Genomic DNA, 25,016 nt, shown 5'->3' with positions numbered 1-25,016 from the left:
TGAATGGCTTATACGGGCAGAACACATTATCGTAGCAAAGTTGTGAGCGAAGAACAATTTTCAACAATGTTGACACCTGATCCAATAGCACTCCACATTTATACACCAGCACGAAGTTACGGGCAAAACCAGAAATTACTCTATTTAAAATTGTCTCGGGAATCATGGATTGAAACGGGGTATCATGATTCCTGATAGCGACGAAGTAGTGAACTTTACTGCAAAACGGTCCCGTGAAACTTGAATTCTTTTGTACTACTAACAGTACAAAATGATCGGTTTGATCGTGGACAGAACATGAGATCAACTGAACACTTGAGAATTTCGTGTACCCTGAAATTCACTCAAATTTCTCTGCTGATTTTTGTAGGGCTTGTGTTGTTGAAAATTCTTCTGTTTTCAGAGACGATTCAATAATGCATTGTTTTGAAGTGACCGAAATCTGGAAATTAGAACGGATTACGTCAACTTGTGTGGATTTTCTGAAACACAAACTTTTGGACTGTGCAGCGGAGAGCCTATGATTGAGAGATTAATGCAACGCCTCCAAAGACCATCTAACTTAATCCGTCCAGGAGTAACACCGATTTTTCTGGTTTTTGGGTGGTTTCCACCCCTTGGGGGTGGAGCACTTGATTCGAGCGGGTGGTTTTCTGGAAGCCTTTAATTAGCCTTTAATTATGACCCTCACACTTTTTCGAAATTTGACCTTGTTCCCGTTTTTTTTCAAGTCTGGTTTATATCGAACTGGCACCGCCACAGGTTTTTTTTAAAAAACACCGAGCAATTAATTTAAAGATGAGCAATTCCAAGAGCCTTTGATTCTGGAGTAATTTTGACGTGCGTACGAACTCTGTAAGTTGTTGCGTCCGAGAGTTACACCGATTTTTCGAGTTTTTTGGTGGTTTCCACCCCCGGGGGTGGAGCACTTAATTCGAGCGGGTGGTTTTCCGGGAGCCTTTAATTCTGGAGTAATTTTGACGTGCGTACGAACTCTGTAAGTTGTTGCGTCCGAGAGTTACACCGATTTTTCGAGTTTTTTGGTGGTTTCCACCCCCGAGGGTGGAGCACTTAATTCGAGCGGGTGGTTTTCCGGGAGCCTTTAATTAGCCTCTAATTATGACCCTCACACTTTTTCGAAATTTGACCTTGTTCCCGTTTTTTTTCAAGTCTGGTTTATATCGAGCTGGCACCGCCACAGGTTTTTCTTAAAAAACACCGAGCAATTAATTTAAAGATGAGCAATTCCAAGAGCCTTTAATTCTGGAGTAATTTTGACGTGCGTACGAACTCTGTAAGTTGTTGCGTCCGAGAGTTACACCGATTTTTCGAGTTTTTTGGTGGTTTCCACCCCCGGGGGTGGAGCACTTAATTCGAGCGGGTGGTTTTCCGGGAGCCTTTAATTAGCCTCTAATTATGACCCTCACACTTTTTCGAAATTTGACCTTGTTCCCGTTTTTTTTCAAGTCTGGTTTATATCGAGCTGGCACCGCCACAGGTTTTTTTTAAAAAACACCGAGCAATTAATTTAAAGATGAGCGATTCCAAGAGCCTTTAATTCTGGAGTAATTTTGACGTGCTTACGAACTCTGTAAGTTGTTGCGTCCGAGAGTTACACGGATTTTTCTAGTTTTTGGGTGGTTTCCACCCCTCGGGGGTGGAGCACTTAATTCGAGCGGGTGATTTTCCGGGAGCCTTTAATTCTGGAGTAATTTTGACGTGCGTACGAACTCTGTAAGTTGTTGCGTCCGAGAGTTACACCGATTTTTCGAGTTTTTTGGTGGTTTCCACCCCCGGGGGTGGAGCACTTAATTCGAGCGGGTGGTTTTCCGGGAGCCTTTAATTAGCCTCTAATTATGACCCTCACACTTTTTCGAAATTTGACCTTGTTCCCGTTTTTTTTCAAGTCTGGTTTATATCGAGCTGGCACCGCCACAGGTTTTTTTTAAAAAACACCGAGCAATTAATTTAAAGATGAGCGATTCCAAGAGCCTTTAATTCTGGAGTAATTTTGACGTGCTTACGAACTCTGTAAGTTGTTGCGTCCGAGAGTTACACGGATTTTTCTAGTTTTTGGGTGGTTTCCACCCCTCGGGGGTGGAGCACTTAATTCGAGCGGGTGATTTTCCGGGAGCCTTTAATTCTGGAGTAATTTTGACGTGCGTACGAACTCTGTAAGTTGTTGCGTCCGAGAGTTACACCGATTTTTCGAGTTTTTTGGTGGTTTCCACCCCCGGGGGTGGAGCACTTAATTCGAGCGGGTGGTTTTTCGGGAGCCTTTAATTCTGGAGTAATTTTAACACTCGAACGAACTCTGTAAGTTGTTGCGTCCGAGAGTTACACCGATTTTTCGAGTTTTTTGGTGGTTTCCACCCCCGGGGGTGGAGCACTTAATTCGAGCGGGTGATTTTCCGGGAGCCTTTAATTCTGGAGTAATTTTGACGTGCGTACGAACTCTGTAAGTTGTTGCGTCCGAGAGTTACACCGATTTTTCGAGTTTTTTGGTGGTTTCCACCCCCGGGGGTGGAGCACTTAATTCGAGCGGGTGGTTTTCCGGGAGCCTTTAATTAGCCTCTAATTATGACCCTCACACTTTTTCGAAATTTGACCTTGTTCCCGTTTTTTTTCAAGTCTGGTTTATATCGAGCTGGCACCGCCACAGGTTTTTTTTAAAAAACACCGAGCAATTAATTTAAAGATGAGCAATTCCAAGAGCCTTTAATTCTGGAGTAATTTTGACGTGCGTACGAACTCTGTAAGTTGTTGCGTCCGAGAGTTACACCGATTTTTCGAGTTTTTTGGTGGTTTCCACCCCCGGGGGTGGAGCACTTAATTCGAGCGGGTGGTTTTTCGGGAGCCTTTAATTCTGGAGTAATTTTAACACTCGAACGAACTCTGTAAGTTGTTGCGTCCGAGAGTTACACCGATTTTTCGAGTTTTTTGGTGGTTTCCACCCCCGGGGGTGGAGCACTTAATTCGAGCGGGTGATTTTCCGGGAGCCTTTAATTCTGGAGTAATTTTGACGTGCGTACGAACTCTGTAAGTTGTTGCGTCCGAGAGTTACACCGATTTTTCGAGTTTTTTGGTGGTTTCCACCCCCGGGGGTGGAGCACTTAATTCGAGCGGGTGGTTTTCCGGGAGCCTTTAATTAGCCTCTAATTATGACCCTCACACTTTTTCGAAATTTGACCTTGTTCCCGTTTTTTTTCAAGTCTGGTTTATATCGAGCTGGCACCGCCACAGGTTTTTTTTAAAAAACACCGAGCAATTAATTTAAAGATGAGCAATTCCAAGAGCCTTTAATTCTGGAGTAATTTTGACGTGCGTACGAACTCTGTAAGTTGTTGCGTCCGAGAGTTACACCGATTTTTCGAGTTTTTTGGTGGTTTCCACCCCCGGGGGTGGAGCACTTAATTCGAGCGGGTGGTTTTCCGGGAGCCTTTAATTAGCCTCTAATTATGACCCTCACACTTTTTCGAAATTTGACCTTGTTCCCGTTTTTTTTCAAGTCTGGTTTATATCGAGCTGGCACCGCCACAGGTTTTTTTTAAAAAACACCGAGCAATTAATTTAAAGATGAGCGATTCCAAGAGCCTTTAATTCTGGAGTAATTTTGACGTGCTTACGAACTCTGTAAGTTGTTGCGTCCGAGAGTTACACGGATTTTTCTAGTTTTTGGGTGGTTTCCACCCCTCGGGGGTGGAGCACTTAATTCGAGCGGGTGATTTTCCGGGAGCCTTTAATTCTGGAGTAATTTTGACGTGCGTACGAACTCTGTAAGTTGTTGCGTCCGAGAGTTACACCGATTTTTCGAGTTTTTTGGTGGTTTCCACCCCCGGGGGTGGAGCACTTAATTCGAGCGGGTGGTTTTTCGGGAGCCTTTAATTCTGGAGTAATTTTAACACTCGAACGAACTCTGTAAGTTGTTGCGTCCGAGAGTTACACCGATTTTTCGAGTTTTTTGGTGGTTTCCACCCCCGGGGGTGGAGCACTTAATTCGAGCGGGTGATTTTCCGGGAGCCTTTAATTCTGGAGTAATTTTGACGTGCGTACGAACTCTGTAAGTTGTTGCGTCCGAGAGTTACACCGATTTTTCGAGTTTTTTGGTGGTTTCCACCCCCGGGGGTGGAGCACTTAATTCGAGCGGGTGGTTTTCCGGGAGCCTTTAATTAGCCTTTAATTATGACCTTCACACTTTTTCGAAATTTGACCTCGTTCCCGTTTTTTTTCAAGTCTGGTTTATATCGAGCTGGCACCGCCACAGGTTTTTTTTAAAAAACGCGGAGCATTTAATTCGAAAATAGAGCATTTAATTAGCCTCTAATTAGCCCTTCATTATTCCATAGGAAATTTTTCGATTTTCGAATGTGGCGGTTCCAGCTTGATATGGCTAACAAAAATTGACAGTCGAAAATTCTGATCGTAATAAATTTGGGATTAATTATCTGAGATAGATTGAATTATCGAGCACATTTTGTTAGCGTAAGATTTGCAAAGCATATTTAATTTCAACAAATAGTTAGGTTCTTTTTGTTCTCACATAAATTCTGCAAAAAATCACTTGGCATGGAGTTTTGATATACCATGAATACATTTTAAAATATAGCAGTAGTTATTTCTTAAATGCTACTTGCCTTTATTGCTCGATTCAAGAGCTGAGTGAAAATTTACGTTTTGGTCGTTGTTAGGTTATTCATTTTTGAACAGACTTAATCACCGCTAACTTTCATCTCGTAACAAAATAAGTTGTATTCAATGTAATATCGAATATGCAATAAATGTTTGTAACTTATTTGACGAATGCAGCATACTACAATGTCTCAAAAATTATTAATCATTAACGTTATATCTTATTTTTTCATATACCGAGAACGGACATCACTTCGACCTATAATTGATCAAAGCTTCACTTTTCCGATTTTTACTTCGTAATCCTCCGCTCGGGCATGGTTCTCACTGGACTCTACGTTCGATAAATCCTCAACTTTCTTCAATTCCAAAGGTAACAACGAGCCCCTTTTTTTATTTCCAGGAAAAGTCGCGAAATCGTCGGAAACACTCAAAATGGCAACCTTCTCTCGGCGCATTTTTGGTGGCTTCGACTGAGGCGGCCTCGGGCCCCAGAACGAGACACACGGGATTAGGGGCTGTTGTCCCTTTGAGGGTGGGGCGAAGGACGGGGGCCCCTCGGGTCAGGGGCGACTCAGGGCCCGTGGGATGGTCTCGGGGTGGTGCCCCTGCGTGCCGCTTGGGCGTCGGCAGCTTCCGCCCCCGCAGAATCCGAACATCAACGGAAACGGGGGTCCATTCACCGTCAGCGCCGCGACGGATCACTCAGAGATGGTGCAGATGTTCTACTACGAGAACCGGGGAAAATGCTGCAAGAAACTCCTGCGGTACAACGGATATCCAAACAAGGTAAGCTCCAAATATCGAATGATGCCAGCCATCTGGTAGCAGAAATATGCGGGCTCGATATTTAACGATAGAAGTCCTTCTTCAACGTGTATTTTACTCGGTATCAATTCATCCTTCCTAAACAGAAGTCGAATCACTCTTGCAAGAAGTTTTCTGCCTCGACATGTCGGTATATTTCAGCTGAGCCGACCAGCTGTTAACTCAGTGCGACGCCATATTGTTCTGGTCGCGTCTCTACTTTGGATACCGATAATTAGTTATCGCGTTCAGTTCTGCGTTTCATGATTATGAAAGGCTTTCACACCCAGAGAAACTTGGCTATTAACTGCGAAAGAACGATTCTATTCATAAAACTTTTCAAACTGCTACGAATTTTTCAACTTATTCAATAATCGTTTCGTGTATCCTAAATTACAAAAGAATTGCTCGAGTGATTTGGACGAAGTTTTAGGATAAGTCAAGTTCTTGGTAGAAACGTGTCACGAAACTCTTGAAATTTGTAACATTTCTGATAATGTATGTTCTGGGTTTCGAACGAACGGCTAAATTGATCTGAATGCAATTTGAGGAGAGGATCAACTACTTATAGTTGACACATTCATTCTCAGATACGCCATCATTTTTTTAAATATCTTTCGACTTTTAGTTACAAAATAGCAGCAGCCCAACTATGAAAATCTATCGCTTGAATTAACTGATCAAATATCGCATCATCTCGGATAATTTATTAGTAGGATCTACATCATTGAGTAATCCAATTTTATTGTTTCGTTATTTACTTTTTCTCAATGTATTTCGATTTCTAGTCACGGTAAAAAGAGACATATCCCAAAATCACTCCTGAATATAACTTGTTTATTTCTTCGATTTCTATCGTACAATATTTCGAATGAATTCCTATTTTTATTTTTGAAAAATACGAGTTGAACATTACCAACAAATTTTTTGTTTCCAAATTTAGTTGCGCTTATTTCGAATACTCACTCAATACTTATGAAAAAAAATAAATAAATAAAAAAATGCTCTCATAGTTTCGTGTAAAAATAAATCTTTTCACCGGATATCTTTCCGCCTAGTCGTAGTTGAAGCTTCCGATCATTTTCATAAAATATTCCATCTCCGAACAACGTTTACCGATTTGTTCAGTGGTGGCGAGGCAGGTGACATTTCTCGGTGGCGGTATCTCGACAATATTGTGCGGTGGAGTTAGAAATATATTGGAAATATCGATGGAGGTTTTCCTTGGGTCACCTCGGGAGCAATAACTCGATAAATTCCGCTCTGAACAACTGCAGAAATTGCAGAAATTGCATCGAGTTACGAGGAAAGTAAGTCTTGAGCCTCTTGGCGCTTGGCAGAATGTCAGAAGCCGGCTGCTGTCGCATTGTTACCTTCCAATCATGCCACGCCGGTTCCTTCCAACGGCTTCGACCGATCGAGGAACCAATTTATCCGTGAGGAAAATATCTCGATCACTCCGTATAATTACTTGCAGAACTGTAGAAGCGGGCGAAATTACGAAACTGTAGCTTCGAACTCTGCTGTGCTAGGATAAAAATATCTGTCATCGCAGCGTGAAAAATAATTCCCGTATAGAGATATCAACGTCGAATGGTATCTGCAATAAAAAAAAAAAACTGTCATATTGAAACCGATTTCAACACATCGCGGCTCACTTTGTTTCTGGTTTCTTGCAGTTTGTCAAATAAATGTGACTAGAGACATCATTATTAGCGATGCCTTGATAAAAAATACTCCAATTCCCAAGTGAAAAATTCAGAACTCGTTCACGATGAAAGTGATCACGAGTACATTAAAATCGGTCAATCAATGCGATCTTTTCGTTCGAGAAATTATTTAGTAATGAAATCTCTTCAAAGTCACAAATAATCGAGCTATCGTAGGTGAAATTTATGGTTTTTAATTTTTTCTAGATGAGGGAAATATCGTTTCAATTAAATTCAACATGATTGGCTTGAGTCGCACTTTCAAACCATTGTTATATCACATTTCTGTGCGTTTGGCAGATCCTTAAGATGCAATGATACAGCCTAGTTTTGCTGACGAGAGCGAAATTCCGAGTGTTATTTTCGCCCGCGCTGGGCAATATTTTACTGATTTGAATAATTACGGCATTCGCTTTCCGCCCTCGTTCCTCTCAGCCTGCAGAGTTGCTTTCTCGCCAGGGACAAATCTGCGACTCGTCAAGCGCAACGAGATATCCCGAATTATCCCAAATGTCACGTGAAAACTTTGTAAGTTTCTTACCTGCTCCCTCTCTCTTTCTCTTCTCTTTCTCTGCAGACCACGAGGTCGATAGGGATTTGCCTGCCTGCCTCAGTTACAGCTTATTTGGTTGCCCAGAGACGTGACATTCGTTGCAGCTGAGCTTTGAACTTATTCGCGAGGAGCCATTTACTTGGAAATCAAACGAATGATTCCCATGCATTGAAATTGATTTCGAGCGATTTCTTTGATTTCTATCTCATTGTGTTAGTTTAGCTGATTTATATCGTGCCGAGTCACTTCTATCGACTTACATGCTACCCATGGTTTCAATGATTTTCGAGGAGTTGAGGCGATTTTCAGTGGTTTCCGGATTAGATAGAATCACGAGAATTCACCTGCAACGTTGGGAATTCATTGGAAATCATACTTAACGTAAACTGGAGATCAACGAAACCACATGATAGGATAGTAATCGGTAGAACGCTGATGGATTGAAACCATTTGCCCTTTATCGCAAGACTTGCAATTCGAATTGATCTGTAAGCGTTTCCAATAATTTTAGTTATCTCGATAGATTTTAAAAAGTATTTCAGTCATTTAAAAAAATTGGTTGGTTAAAAATCAATGCCGATAATTAATTTGAGTCTTTATCGTATTATTCTATTACTAACCTGCAAATATTTTTTCACAAGCACAAGAATAAAAAATACTGGTATGATAAACAAAGACTTGGAAATATTAGCTTCATTTTAAATTTCTTATAAACGGTTAAAAATCTAATAGATTCGTTCGATTTCTCTCTACAATGACTCATTTCATTCAAACAATTAGTTTATAAAAAGTCGCTAAGACAGATTTTGTAACGTTGTAAAATTAAATATTCAACGTTGAAAAAAAGTGTGTCAGTGAATTTGTAAAAAATAATCTTCCGAATAAAATGAGCCGTCATGAGGTGAAACCGAACAAACAATCCAGATTCCAATCCATTCTGACGTGGTTTATTTAATAAAGCATCGATGTCTGAGCTTTTTTTTTGTTGTAATTTGCAGCGTGTTCAATTTTGACTTCTACAAAGCAATATTCATAGTTGACGAATATTCACTCAATGTACGAATATCTCGTAACGAAATTGATAGAAAGTATCGATGTTTGTCCAACGAACCTTTTGAGATTTCCCTGGTTAACTATTCTATTTCAAAACGTGAAATTTACGACTTCCTTAAGGGACCAGCCCTCCCGCACGTGTATATTTCTCAACGCCGGGAAAACAAATAAAACCCATCGAAAAATATTTCATTCTAATGATTTTTTTTCTCCGATTGTAATACGCGGTTTTAAATAATTAATCCGAGCCTCGAGTTCAGCTCCTCGACTGTCTCGGGTGAAAACCTCGAGTCGACTCGTCGAAAGACGATCCGACGGGTGCTTTGAATATGGAATTTTTTTGGCCGTCGGAGAGCCGAGAATCCCGCTGCAGTCTCCGTCGTATCAGTTTTATTCCGCACTCCGAAGGTAGTTTCTCTTCCTTTTTCCAGCACGATTCAACGCATTCTTCAAATTTATTTTAACCTCCCCTTCGCTTCCTCATTCTTCTCAGTGTATTTGGGATCCCTTTATTGCTTCCCAACGTTCCCGAAGCTACGGGAAACGCGATTCCCTCTCACTTCTTCAACTAACTTTCGAAGACCTGTCTGGAAAGTACCTAGAATCACGTCTGCACTCGGTTCTTTAGTGGCTGATGCATCGCGCGTGTGCCGCAAATGTTGCACAACTTAACGAGCTCCCCGCAATAAACTTTCAATGATCGCTGTTGGGAAGCGGGTAAATTAGTTAGAAGCTCTTCGATCTTAACCCTTCATTAAATCCTTATTACTATTATTATCATAAGCAAAATAATTAACCAGAGAAGATAATTCTCTGTAACTGTAATTAATCCCCCTACCGCCAGTTTAATTAATTCAACCGAATTACACTCTGTTTGATATAAACTTGTCGAATTTGAGCATTCTTATAAATTTAATTATACAATACGATTATTGTACTAAACGAATAACGGTCAAGTGATTATATTCGAAGGATACGTTCCTCTTGTATCCAATCAAATATTAAGTACATTTATACTTCTTTAATAAATGTTCGATAGGTTCTCGTGCAAGTTCATTTAAAACGGTGGACTCAAATTCTTAGAACGATTCGTTTAGTTGTTTCGTAAAAATATTCGATCAAATCGAACCACAACGAATGAATTCATTAGATTCAAGTGACGAACGACGTTTGCAAATTGCATCGAAGTAAACTAAAAGGTGACGCGGTTCGTTAGGTAAATCAAGTAAATGTAATTACTCGCCATTTAAATGCGGCGCATTTTCTTCCTCAGCGTGGGAAAATTGATGCAGAGAATCAATGTATCGATTCGATATCCGAATAGCCGTTATATGCCGAGGGCAAACAGGGTGAATCAACATCCCAGCTCCACTTTCGAACTCGGGTAATGTCTCGAGTTTCTAAACTATTACAGGGTTTTCGAAATTCCTTATTGAAAATAACCATTCAACAGTAACCGTCTCTTCTCCGATCGGTGCAGAATCAGTTCTGGAATTTGTTCCACACCAAAACAATTATCTCTCTAATTTTTTCAAACAGTGAGTCGCGTAAATTCATTAGCGGAATCCCAGTTTATCCAGAAGCGAAAAAATGTTGGCCTAAATTTTTAAACCAAGGTGTGACTCTGGGTTGATTTTTTCTTTACGATTTTTCGTGTCTTATCGATCAGTTTCTCTTTTTCTTAGTCTTGAGTTTTTTTTTTTTTTTTTGTAAAAACACCTTCCACGACGATTTTTTTCCGTCTTCTTTCTCGGTAAATACGTCGACTGAAAACTGAAACGCGCGCACTCTGCGCAGCATTTTAAAGACTTATACTTATGGCCTCCACGTCGTTAAAGTTTGAAAAGCTTCTCCCTCTACCCCCTCCTTCCACCCCTAATTCGCATCCTCAGCCCGAGATGCGCACGTCTAACTTCCTGCAGCCACTCTTAACTACTACCATCAAATATCTGGAAAGACATAACGCGCAGATCCATTCCGCTCATCTTTATTTGATGATTTAATGTAAAAAATGTCAGCGAAAATGGATCTGAATTTTTCATACGAACCTTATCATATTTGGATAACCGATCATTTAGTGAAATAAACGGTTGATGAGACACGTTAAAAAATCGACGTGCTCTTCCGTTTATCCGAGGATAATTAACATGGTCGAGAGTTTTTGCTGTACCCGTAAATCCACCCGTAAAAATTGAACGAAATTGAATTTTTCGCCGTATTCCCTTCGTCACATTATTCACTTTGATGAACTTTTCTCATCCGGTAAGATATAGCAGAAGAATGGAATTGTGCTTTTTGTCTTGAATAAGTAATTAGTTGCCGAAGTTTCTTTTTCTTTTTACGTGCCAGTTTTTTTCTTTCTCGTAAATCTGTGGAAACATCAAAGCTTGTACCGTATTACACGAATATTTCGGTTAATTGGGTTGCAACGATTTATTTGTACCGTTTATATCGACTCGGAAATTACTTCAAGTTTCCCGTTTGACATTTTGCTCAACGTTTCTTGATACGTAAAGAATGTCAGATGATACTCATTTCCCAGACCACATATACGGGATTCTTGATATTCGATTCTGCAAACAAAAATTATTTTAAATCTCCACGTATTCCATAAAAATCATCCCTAATATCCACCGTACTTACGACATAAATTAATCATCGGATGAAATGTGAAAACTGCAAGGAACGGCTGTGCAAAGCAGAACGAGTATTCTAAATTTCAGTTAAGCGAAAGAAATAATCACGAACTCATTTTTAAACTGGCAACGAGATTATGAGCCTACAATAAATCAAGGAATAAATCAATCATGAAGTTTTAATTCCGTACAGAAGAATTATATGCAGGGGAACGTGGGACACGACGGACCCCTTGACAAATTTGCAAAAAAGAAAAAAAAAAAATGTATTGTATAATTTTTTTGAGGCGGTCCGTCGTACTCCGGAATCCTTTTTCTTCTAAATTATGGCAATATAACGATGAAATTTTACGAGATAGATCGAAACAACTTGTACCCGGGTGTTTAAAAGCCCCAAAAAATAGTCAACGGCTTAGGGGTCCGTCGTACCCCAGGTTCCCCTACAATAATTCCAGGCACTCATTGTCAGTCAGTCGACTTGGTGAAATATAATTACGTCCACCCATCCGTGAAATTGAATCACCATGAATCAAGGGATCACGTTAAATTTTGACTCGATCCGCGAGGACCTTTTCAGCCCAGAAACAGGGTCTGTACGGAGCTTTCACAAAAGCCCGAACCACCCAGGGGCGTAACTAGTCATTTAGGGACCCCGAGACAAGGACTCAATTTGGGCCTTCTGGGTAAATAATGAAAAATATTTTTCCGGAGCCTGTCCTTCCACGCTTCATCAATTTGATCCCAATAACACAGTAAGATATACGATTTATGCATTATTTGCCATTGTTAGGCAACTGACAAGTCGTTAGATTGGCTGAAATGACACGTTGGTATCTAACGGCAAACTAATGAACTATAACCAAACCTCAGGGAATGCATCTGAAAATACGATACGAAAACAAAAGAGCAGACATCACGATAAAGAATCCGAATTACATGTCGCAATTGCATTTTTCACCCCCAGTCTTGGGCCCCGCGGCATTGCTCCTGTTACGCCCCTGGTCCTACCTCCCGAACGAGTGGAAAACTGTGTAGAATCCATTGTTTAGGACATAATGCTTGCGTAAGAACTATTCGGGTCTTTGGGAGGTGCGTAAAACCGCGGTATGCGTAATGCTGAAAAATGAGTAACACGACTCGAGCCGAAGAAAGAGGCGGTTTTAATCCATCACCGAGGCATAATGTTTAGTGATTAACGAGCGGTGCCACCAACTTAACACCGTGACACGTGTTTTGTCGGTTGACAGTGGCGCCACCGGGTCCCAAGGCATTGTGCCCTGGTCCCGACGCCTGTGGAGCTACTGTGATTAATCGTAACCCGAACCCGTCCACGTGTAACGATCGATGTGTGGATGCGTATATCCGTACCTGCCCTTAATCCACAGGGCGTAGTCGTGCCCTTGCGTGAAATCCGCCGGGGGAGTTATTTTTGAGGGCTTCTGCAGTGTTATAGTATAATTTATTGTACGGCAGCAAAGGACCGCTTACGCACAATTGATTCAATTTTTTAATACATGTACGTTAAATTTAAACTCAGGTGTGGGACGCTCGTACACGCGATCGAACGAAAATCAAGTTTGCAAAAATTTGCATTAAAAACAATAAAAAAAATAAAATAAAAACTTATTTGTTTCGATGGTTCTTATCGTTGGTAAATGATTTTTTTCGTTCCTCTTGAAACGGTGTTTCGGAATCACAAACTTTTGTATGGTTATTCAGATTCAACGGATTCTATATTCTCAGATTATTTCCAAGCCTTCTTTGCAGAGATGGGATGTAAATTTCACCCTGAAATTTTCAAGATTCGTCATTAAGAATCGATTATCTCATCAGTTTGGTCGATATTGCGTTATAATTTACCCTTTCAAAGCTTTATTTTATAGTTTCTACATTTTTTAGTCTCCCTCATCTGATAAGCAAATATGAATAAATACATATATCATATTGCGTATTGTTCATAAACTTGAAAATTAATTTCTCATACTGTAAAACCTGTGTAGTTTTGTACTTTGCCAACCTCAATTTATTGCGTGTTTAACCAACAGTAATATTTGATCGAGATTACGATTGATCCTTGGTTGAGAGTATATTTTCGATCGCTTGTTCGAAATTTGATATCTAAATCACCATTTTTAAATTCTATTCGTCAAGTTTTCCCTTTTTTATAAACTCGATATCGTAGCCTTTCGATTTTTTGATCCTTCTACATTTTTACCGCCACTCTTGCCACGAACTCGAACCAGCCGAATCTTCATTAACGCCGTATACATATATATATATATATATATACATTAGATGTTCTGTAAATGTATAATTTCACTGCATCCTGGAGAAAAACCTCATATACGCGATGCGGGCTCGACAGAATCCAGCGAGGTATCTTTTCCGTGTGCGTAGAGATAGGGTATATCATTATTCACGAGTGAATGAATCCGGTTCCAGGGTTTTAAATCCAGACCCAAGAGGCGGCGGGTTAGGCGACGGGGAAAGTAATTAGTTTTTAACAAGCAGAATACCCCAGTCTCATTAACGTCCCGTGCGTACGGCGGCAGGCCGGCGCACCAGACGAGCGGAAAGAAGAAAAAGAATAGAAGAGAAGAGAAGAAACGAAAGGAAAAGTGAGCGTCGAAGGGCTGAGTTGAAATGGCCGCGTTTTAAGGACGTTGGTCCAGGAGAAATTGATACTTTATTATAATTTTTTAACGAGGTAGTCGAACATTGACCATTTATCAAATTGTTGTATTCGTAAACTACGAAGATCTCTTTCGAAATGTACGGAAATCGAAAATAATATAATCTGCAAAAAGAAGCTTCGTTTCAAATCACTTCAGCATTGTTAAAATTCACTTTGCGGTAAGTCGTTTCGTTCCGAGGACTATTTTTTACAAGTTTGCTAAAACAGATTCTCTTGTACATCAGCAGTCGGTTCAATATTGCGATTTGATCGTCACAATCAACATCGAATATATAAAGCTGCGAAATTGAATATTCAACGATGACAAGACGATAAAAAAAGTGTTCGATCGACTTTGTCGAAAATAGTCGTAAATCGTAGAACAAAATCGAACCAATAATCTTCCGAATGTTCAACTAATCTAAATCGACTTGAAACGAAGCATCCATAATCCAAGCATAATTTGCTTACAACTGCGGTACTTTTTTTCATTCTTGCATTCCTAAAAGCGATCTTCCCAGCTTAGGAACATATAAGACCTCGACGAATACTCAATGTACGACTATCTTTTAACAAATCCAAGAAAAAGTATCGGTTCTTGGTCATCCAACCTTCTTATTAAGCCTCGTTTCCAGCCGGGCTGCCCGCCTGAAGACCGAACACTGCGATATGCGGGGGAGAATCGGAGAGGATCCCATTCCGTTTCCATGGCGACCGACCCGAACAACACCCTCTACTCGCACCCGTCAAGGGGGCTGTTCTGCGCTCTGCGGGGGTGGACGGGAGCCTCGGCTAAGCATTGCTTTCCGATTATACCGATATAATAGTTATCCCTACTCGATTTCGGACTCCTCCATGCTGCCGGGGTCGCGCCTGATGCAGGAACACATTTCAATTTCCGCAGGACACCGCCTTTTCACCCTTTGACGCGTTCCCTGCCCCAAGTTCACGAGTCGAACAATTTTTCGACAAGAGTCCAACGGGTCACATTTGATATGGACGGGTAATTGGATGAGTGGATTTTTTTTTTATTATCTGGAGATTCTTACGATGTGAATGAATTTAGCTTGCATTAGAGAGCTTCTGGTTTGTTGTATTTTCTTCTTTTAGCTGGGACTAATTCACTGTACCTAGATACTTTAGTAATATTGTCAACGAATGCAGGACACTGATAAATCCAGGTGTTTTCACCTGACGATAGTCGCGGCATGTATATTTTTCAGTTGGATCTCTTTGTGCGCCGTTTCGACGACCTTCCGATCACGTCGCATTGGAAGCTCAGATAGAAGGACAGTGTATAAATAGCTGTAAACAATTTGTTCATCCGAATACTGAGTAGCTTGGTCTCATTTTTTCCCAAGATTCCATGAGACTTGATGATACATCTACCGTGGCTTCAGAAAGTGAAAAAATGGGTTCGTTGTTTCAATTCAAGTGTGAATGCGTTGAGAGAATCACAAAGAACGATCCTGAAGAACTTCTTTCCACGGACAACCGTCGATCGTATCATTAATTGATCGATGCCTCGAGTGCTTTCCACCAATTTTGGTTGCTGAAACAGTTAAGTATCCATTGATTCGCTTTTTGTCTGCTTTATTCTATCCTCTTATCTTGTGCATATCCCTGTGTCCTAGGTCAATCAGGATTTCCCCATTTCATTACGTCAACCGTAAGAGGGTCGCTGTGTGAAAAGAGACCGTTTCGGCACTTCTTGTTGCTTTCAACAAAGCCATCCCCGCCGACTGTCAATGTGGAGAAAGGTCAGGTCGTTAAGTCAGTTTCGTCGAGCATTTGGTGTAAGGACCGTAATCGATAGTTGAATAATTAATTTATGCTAAAGAATTCCCGAAATTTCTTTGATCGGTTCTCACTTCGCTAGCTCGGTCCCGCATCTGGTGCCTGTTTTTCTAAAATACACGGCCTGATGGAAACGCGTAAAAACGCTGGAGTAGCTTCTATAATCCGGTAATTTGTAAAACGACCGGTTTACGCTATCGCTTGGATCTAATCTCACTCCGAACTCAGCTGCATAGATGAAAAAATCATATCAAGCGAACGAAATGGTGCAACTGAAAGTCACTTGACGACATCTTTCGTCAAGATAAGCGTGAGTTATGAGCTAAAGTCAATTAAAACGAGCATGCGATTCGTTCCATTTCTAGATAATATACTTTTCTGAACAAGACATGCACCTTTGCATCGGTTTGGCGATGCTGTTAGGCATGTACAGTTCGGACCGTTACCTAATGGTGCCGGCAGTTTTAGTCGGCGCCACTTGTTCCTAACGAGCCTTTTTGTCTGAACCCCTTGCGAAACCTTTTGTAGCCAGGACCTCATCGCCCCTGACCTAGGCCTCTAACCCCTTTTCCACTTTACCCCGGATGATGACGAAGCGTCGTTCCGCACCGCTTCTGTAAACCTCGTTATTGTTTACCCGGTAGGCAGCTTATAGCTGGTTACGTCTGCGTTCCACTGTACTCAACACCTTGTGTGTAACGCGTATATCGATTGCTACGACCACCCAATGCTCTGGCCACTGAGCTTGTTTTTCGAAACCACTTCGCGGCGTTTGATCGAGACGAAGGTATAATATTGTGAAAACAGAATCATTTATAACGTCAGTCGGCTTCCAAATCGTTTGATCCTATTTTTCTCCAGATTCTTATCACGTGTTATTGGATATTCGTACCAGTTGTGGCCATATTCATCAGACGTAATCTGAGCTTATGGCCACAGATGGTATACCTGGAGGTGCTTCGTTCCGTGTAAACACGACCAATTTTCAACCAACAAAGTGTGCCGAATATTGAAAACTTGTTTTACATTTCAGTCGTACGTACGAATCGAGTGATCGAAATGGTTAAACGCCAAATTGATGAACACAGAATTCTATAAAGCTGTCCACAGCTGGCACAGTGACCACAAATGGTACGACCACTCAACAACTTCAGCGACTCTGGTGCTGGGCTGGGCAACAGATCGAATCTGAGAATGGTCACTGCGCCGGGGTTCGTTAGCCGCTCGAATTCCGCGACGCTGGAAACCGATATGGAATCCATGATTGGCTCTATTTGAATAACTTCCCAGCGAACTGGAATACTTACCCCATTCGCCCTAGAGAGGTGTATGCTTACCCAAACAAACTCGGAGACCACCCGAGAAGGGGGAGGAGGCACCTTGTGAAAATATGGCCCGATGAATATCGGTCATTTTGCCCGGTTCCACGAATCTCCGCCGTCCGCGCCCTCGATCGAAAATGGAATAACAAGATCATGGCACCGTCAGCAAGGGTTCAAGCACCGCCGGAAATTGCGGAGTCTCTGAGCTGGCGGTATTGGTCACGTCATGAAAAAGTCATGTTCACCAAATTAAGAGGAACTTGCGGTGAATTTTTATCGAAGACATTGGGCTTGGAACGGTGCTTGCGACAAGATTCGTGGGGAAAGAATTAGTTGGATTTCTTTTCCTCGGTGAAATTCATCGTCGCGTTGCGAGATAATCTATTCGCATTATGTCGAAGATTACCGGGTGAAAAATTTAACCGGCGAGAAATTCCTTGAAAGAAAACTTGTCGAGGTATTCCAATAATTAAAGCACTATTAATTCCAGCTTGTCGTTGTTCTTTCGCCATCGCGGCAAGATTTTCTCTGTACCGGGCGAATAATTTGAAATAATTTGAAATAATTTGCATGTCTAACGATCCGTGGGAGTTTCAGGTAGAGAATACGGTGCGATTTAATAAGTCGTTAAATCGGTAGTCAAGAAGGCACTGGGGCAAATTCAGATTAACGACTGCTACCTTGTTTCGCTGTTTAATTGTTTGTTACGAGGCTTTTTGCAAATTAATGGACGAGTCGCGGATTAATTAGTTCTCGGCTTTATACGATAAAATTACCCTGGGACTTGGGATTGATCGTCGTGTACTAAAAGCCACCCATTCATCACCTCCGCGCACTTGTTCCTGTAACTCACGTATGCGTGCACATCATCTACGTGTATAAACTAAGCTCGTTATCAATTACGTCGCGTAAAAGCAGCCTGCAAAAAACTGTTACATCGACACGTGCAGCTCTCTCTACAATTCTAGACGAGCATCGCTAATCATCATCCGAAACAACATTTGATTAGACACTACCTGTCGTCGTCTCGTAATTGCGTTAAAATCAAAATTACACATCCGCACCCTGCGCGCCCATTGGCAAATATTTAGCAATGGCTTAACGAGGCTTAACCGTAGCGTAGCTTATTTGATCGATCGATATAATTGGAAAGACACATATCTCGGGGTTCGTGTTCAAGTGTTTATCCTCATTCAATGACGTTTGAGGTACGTCTTTAACGATCATGTGCACATCTGTGTCCCGGTTGATCAAAGTTACCCCCAAAGCCCCGGATTGATTTTGGCTTGCGTACCTATATAATAACGTCTCGAGTGAATCTTTATCTATTTTACAGGCCATTGTTTTTGCATCGAGGCCTGAACCTGGTTAAATTTGTGCCCCTCGATTCGATAATGAAGGCAATTCGTCCGATGTAAATGAATTCTCAAGGGACGGGGGATGGGTTGTCGGAGCAGAGCGCGCCAACAGCCAATTTTTCACCAGGCGATTAGGAAATGTCGAGGAACGCGACGATGCGCGGGGCGCAAAAGGATTGATTGAAATCAATGCCGGGATGCGAGGCGTGATTGAAGTGGCTCCGCGAAGCGAAGCTGAGGTTAGCGGTACGCTGGTTAAAAATTGCAATCGATGTGATAAAATCGGTAAAAAAAAGCGAAGCAAACAAAAACATCAAAAATTAAATGAAAATGTTCACCTTCACGGATGGAGAAAGTCTCTTCTCGAGATATTCGATCGAGACGTCGAGTTCCGCTAGGTATTTTCTAGTCGATTGACGCCAAGAGGAATACAAATAAAAAAAAAAAAAAACATCGAATACAAAGTCGATAAAGCATAAGAGATACGGGAGAATTGCATGCCCGGTATAAAGTCGAACGGTGTGTCAGGACGCGGGAAGCCGAAGGAAGTTCTATATATTCGAGGAGTGACGTAGTTCGGCGCCACTTTTATGCTACTACAATATCCCGCGTCATTGGTTTCCCCTTGACAAATGACAGGCGCTATGTCGTACCCCGTTTGCTGGAATATCCACTTCTGCAAACTTTGGCAAATCGATACACTTGCAGCCGCACACATTTACCCGCATGACGTTCTCTCCAACTTTGTATATACATATATACAATGTATATGTACTACATATACATATACCTGTATATATATTCAAGTTGCGGAAAACGATGCAGAGAAATCCGGTGACCGGATGTAATTCTGACAACTGGTGCTGCTGCTGCTGCTGCTGCAAGATGGATAGTGCTGGTTTCATTTTTCGAGCTGATTATAGTAACAAACTTTGCAGACTTCCTCGATTACGTTCCAGGGTTAGGGAAAGTACTGATACCAATTATTCCAAGTCATTCGATCGATTGATACTCCGACCGTTGCAGCCAATCTTGATTGTCATTTCTTTCGGAACTTGTACGGTACCGTACATATACAGTATAGGACTCCCATGGTAGCTGTAAATAAAAATGGACAATGGATTGAGTAACGGACATGCATGCACGTTCCGGGTCGAGTTAATAAGTCGAAGCACGTACTTCTGTATCCCATTCCACGCCACGTCACTTTGAACAATACCCAGGAAATTGACCTCCGCTACCAAAAACACACGAGGACCTTGTGTTCTAAGCCAGGAGTTTCTCTTTGCGCATCGAGTGGGTGAGACTTCCGTTACGAGAGATGACATATTGACAGTATATTGCAATAACTATCGAAAGTGACAATTCTCTGTTCACAAAAGCCAGCAAAGCTTTGGAGACTTAAAAGTGTCACTGGTATCACCACATGCAGTGTCTCAGGCGAAGCCAGCGATCTAATCCGGGCATGGTGTAAAATTTCTGACCCAGAAACCGGGGTGATCCGTGTATGTACCGGAGTGGTTTAAGTTACAGGAGTCGAGAATCACTGCAAATGCGCCTCGCCTCCATCAGGCACACGCGTTACACGACTCTCTTTCTTATTATTCTGCTTAGCTGGCACATTTATACTCTGAGCTCTTCACTCGATGCTGGCTTTCGTTGCAAGCTAATTCTTCTCGCAGTAGGTCCAGTTTCTATCGCACTACAGTACCTGATTCCGACGTACACAAGTTTCAGCGTCAGAGTTGCAACCTGCAGGTAACACCGCATGACTTGTTTAAGAGGGATATGTCAGGGTGACGTGATGGCTTTGCACTAGTTGAAACAATCACAACAGCAATTGTACGTAACTATGATGTATAAATTTCTTTATAATATATTACAGGGGTGGAATTTTACGTCAAGTTTTCCAGTGATGCTATGTCTGTTCTATGTCTGTTCTGTAAGGAAGTTCTTTAATGAGCCTCTGAATGAGGGTTGCAAATTTTCTAAGGGTGGAAATTTGTTAGTTCCCGCTGATTGGCGAAAATTGTTTAAGGAGGGACTCCTAGTCGAAGAGATTATGAGTTCCGGGGGTTGGAGTTATGATGTCCGGTTCTACATGTTTTAGCAATAGACGGTAATTAGTGTCGGAAAGTCAGGTGCAAACCGTGCTATAGAAATTTGAAATAACTGAATTTACCACCAGTCAAATGTTTGATGCGAGAGCGAGAAAGTTGAGAAGACAATGGTTCGGACGGGTTAGTTTATACTGTAGACTGTCTTGTTATAGAAACTGAACTAGCGTTATTTTCATTATACCATTGATCGAATTAATTTTACGAATATACCATGATCTTAGTCGAGGTAACCGTTGAGCATGACATTGCATGTTACACTGAAATATTAATTCTACCGTGAGACTCCGACTCCCTGTTAAAGCACCTTGGGGCCGAACACGAGTCGTCATCATCAATCTCCATAGGCGTGGAACAACATGTGTGAATCTGACTCCAGGGTATACAATTGCGCGCTCTTTCAACTAAAAATATATTTTCGACTCCACGTGCCTCTTAGGGGAGTTATTTTCACCATGCAACTCCCAGGGGTTGAAGTGGGGTATCGTTTTCTCGAAACATCAACGATACGGATACTTTAAACCGGATTTCCATGCACCCGGAGCCGCGAACACGCACCGCTATACCCTTTTGCGTTTCTCTCGTCCCGAGAGAGAACCCCTCGAGTCAATTCACCCTCGCCTTTCCCTCGACAAGCAAACGCCTCTCCCCCCGATGATGTACCTATACGATTTAGAGAGAAGCAGGTAATGGGGTGGCCAAATTTGCCAGAATAAGCGACTAGATTCCGGCTCAACCAACCGCACCATTGGTTTATCACATTAGCCTGCCTGCTCACGCTTTTCAGTGGTCTCCTCTTCTCCGCCCACCACCCGCGCTGCCAGGGACCATCTCGTTTGGTAATACTCATTTCCGGCGGCTCAATGGTGCCTGACTGTATCGTTCACTCTAAGTTTGAACAATCCAACGCGATGGAATTTTGCACAATCTTTCAGATACGATGTTTGTCAGCTCGGCGATGGCTTTTGTCTGCATCGTCTTGTCCTTCGAAAGGATTACCACTGGCGTCGCTCGGCGTGAGATAGAAATTGATCGTTATAATCGCACGATTAAAGACATGTAGATTAACGCAGAAACGACACTGCCACATCTCGTTTAACGCGTCGCTTCGTTGGATATCCTGGAGGACGTGGATGGTCCTGGGCTGTTGAACCTGGAAGTCGAGGCTAGACGCGGCTTATTTGCACCAAATTTAATCCGGATTATTGTAATAGGGTTTCCAACGCGTGGAAGCGGTCTTGACCGGGTTGGACGTGGGATTATAATATTTATGTAAAGGCTGTTTAATATCCGGTTATATAGTCAACAAACCCTCGAAGCTTTTGCTGAAACATAGCGTGTGCAATATGCGTGGCCGAATATCTTCGAAATAAGATACAAACAGCTTCATAGTCCAGTTTCCCTAAATTGAGAAACCATCATCGTTTGCTCACCGCCACGGTGACGAATCTCGTGGAAACGATGAAAAACTCTGCTTTCTAAGAGCTTCGTTTCTGACCGCGAAAGACTCGAAGAGCCGTTATAACGGTTCGAGGACTGAAGAAGCACTCAATGAGCAGTTTCTAGCCGAATAAGCTGCTAATGGTAAAATTAGCAAAGCAAACGTGCCGTTTCGAGTCTCAATTAAATACGCCAGTAATGTAACACGCCACCCTTGTACCTTCGCCTTTCTGCCATGTTCCACTGCATTCCCTCTCGAGGATCACGGAGTTTGCGGCTAACTTTGCAGCCGGGGTTTGCACTGCACTTTGTTACACAGTTATACGGCAGACTGGCACGTTTCTAACTTGCTCAATTACAGCGCTAAATCAACGTTACGCCGTTCTTCCCAATCGCTGCAACGCGAAATGAAACTGCAAATTATCATCGCGTTATCTCCGACGGAATCCAACGTCCATCATTTCGCACTGCACACTACCAATCCCGAGGGATAATTAATTCGGTTTATTACCGTTGAATCGGAGTGACATCCCGCAGGGTCGGGTTGTATTTAATATCTGGATACCAGAGGTTGGAGTTCACGCTCAGTCCTCGTGCGGTTCGTCAGCTTGACGCGCTGACGAGAGCAGGACGTGACATGCGCCCGTTGCTAACAATTTCCGGAATGTTTATGAGAATTAATATCATTTCCAGGGCGTGCAATTGGGAGAATCTGCCGATCATCGCTTAACGCGTATAAAGTGGTTGCGGCTCAACCTCGGTGCTCCGTTCAACGGACGAAAAGCTCGTCAGCTGCGAGATCCGAGTCCAGCTGGAAGGCTGTGCCGATCATCCGGCTTATAGCTCTCGCTCAATCAGCTCCAATAATCTCTGCAATCTAGCTTTTCGTCCGGGCGATAGAAGAGGGCGAGGGATTGTTTGCTCCTGTTATTTTATCCCGTTCCTTTCCCATCGTCCCATTCGCGAAACCCCGCCGAAACTCTCCTCTGGAATATCTCTGGCCGAACAATTGACGCGATCGTGTGATTCTCGAAAAAAATCGTCCGGATTACGTTTATTCGACGATGAGATTAGAAGCTAATCTACGTCGTGTCGCGGTTCATGTCACGGTTATGGGAGACAGAGGTTTGGATTTCAAAGTGACGACGAGTTTCCAAGTTTTCTTTGTTTTCCGGTGTGGCACGTGGGGCGTTTGCAATATTCATAATTAGAATGAAGAACAACGCGTGCCTCTTTCGCAGAGGGCTGAGGGAAGCTGCCAGGTATTTCCCTAATTATTTTCAGCCAGTGCTTCGTGTTTCTCATTTAAACACGGAGGAACGGGAGGAGCTTTCATTTCCCTTGGACGAGTTCTCCTTTTTCTTTTCTTTATATTCTATCGCGCGTTTGCTTTTTTCTCTTTCTCTCATTACTTCCTTCTTTTTTTTTTTTTTTTTCTTCATTTATTTCTACTCTAGTTCTTCTTTTTCTCAGTTTCGAGCATCGTAAAAGGATTACAAATTCAACAATATTGCTGGAACTTTCGAGTGCTGTTGCCGCTGCATCGGCGTAGCGCTTTATTCACGCTTATAAAGCTCAACTACTCTCAACACTCTTATTGTTCCTAATTATTTATTCCACTCTCCCGATCCTGCTCTATATCCTCTTCCGCGCATCCTTCTACTTTGCAGTTTTTCCTCACGAATAATTTATCTCCTTTGCATTCTTTCGCCCGCTGTTCTTTCATCGGACACCGTAAATTGAGCCTTTGATTCACAGTCTTACGAATTCGCGCGACGTGATATGCCGGTGAAAAAAAAATATTTAAAACTATTCAAAGTGTTGAGTATGCCGGAAAGACCTGCGTCATCGCGCCTTTTGCGAATGGCGAAAGAAACTCGTTGTACCGGACAAGAGCACCGAGAGATAAACCGGATAACCCTTCTGAGCTCCGACAAATGTGAAATTATGCGAATAATTTGCATTCCCGACGCTTTGGACGGGAGATTGGAAACTTCATCGGCCGGTAGGATCAAAGTGATGCGAATTTCCGGGTGGAATTTCGTCCGAAATTAATAGACTGAGCTCGGTGCAGCGTAGCCAACGGCGTGCATGAATATTCGCACTCGTTAAATTGCATCGAGGAGTAGCTGCGCGTTAATTTCCGTTACAAACAAAGTTACGGTGCATTTAGAGGGAAATTGATTGCCCCGGTGTAGTGTAAAAAGTTTCTATTTCTGTTCCGAGTATCGGGGAGGTCCTCAAGCCTCTTCGGGTCTCCTTCAGGCTTGCCAACTCCGGTTTTCTTCCCTCCGAGATCCGAGAGCCTTCAGTCTCCTGACCCTGCACGAAAATAAATCTCGTAAAGCGAACGAACTCAGCAGATTGAGCCGTGGGAAGGGGGAGGAGGACGGGGTTTGAGGGAGCCTCGAGTCGGTTCTCAATATTCTTGTTTACGCGGTAGATCCGAGATTTTGGCTCAGGCTCTCAGCGGTCTTTGCCGAGGCGGTTTGCTGCCGCCGGCGCGGATGCTGGGAGTTGATAAAATCTCCAGACGACCCTTTGGTCTCGATCTAAATCTCGATATCGCGCTCTCGTTCCCTCTTCCCTCTCCCGTCGTTCCGCTTCTCATTCCGATGCTTCCCTCCGGAGTCGCGGGGGTCGGAAAAGCGGAGAAGAGCGGTAAATTGTCTTGAGGATTTCGTGCCATGCGAAACGACGCCGGTTAAGAAGTTTCTTTCAATCGTTTCGACATCCCGCGATGCGTGTACAATACACACACACACACACGCTAACGCGTACGTACGCCATAAGTCTTGTAATTTTCTCCGAAAATGCATCGGTTTCGGTGCACTGCTCGGATAAGCGAGGCAGCAGACAATCCTGATGAAAAAAGCTAGACGCCGCAGGTTCCCACGACTAATGGCTTTATGGCTTAACAA

At 42.5% G+C, this 25,016-nt stretch overlaps 1 protein-coding gene across 3 annotated transcripts in view; it reads left to right on the top strand.

Moving 5' to 3' along the window:
- LOC107223837 overlaps positions 1–25,016 on the top strand; it is a 53,721-nt gene that overhangs the window by 12,829 nt on the left and 15,876 nt on the right. For all 3 annotated transcript variants that reach the window (XR_006904195.1, XM_046739103.1, XM_046739092.1), the window contains exon 2: positions 5,033–5,418. Coding sequence is in view for 2 of the 3 variants with exons in the window: in XM_046739103.1 (XP_046595059.1) it covers positions 5,218–5,418 (201 nt within the window). In the remaining variant the exon portion in view is untranslated. The remainder of the gene's footprint in view (positions 1–5,032; positions 5,419–25,016) is intronic.

The sequence above is a fragment of the Neodiprion lecontei genome, chromosome 1, assembly GCF_021901455.1.
Source record: "Neodiprion lecontei isolate iyNeoLeco1 chromosome 1, iyNeoLeco1.1, whole genome shotgun sequence".
NCBI classification, from domain to species: Eukaryota; Metazoa; Arthropoda; class Insecta; order Hymenoptera; family Diprionidae; genus Neodiprion; species Neodiprion lecontei.
The sequence above is the reverse complement of the archived record's forward strand: the minus strand, read 5'-3'. Positions and strand labels throughout refer to the sequence as shown.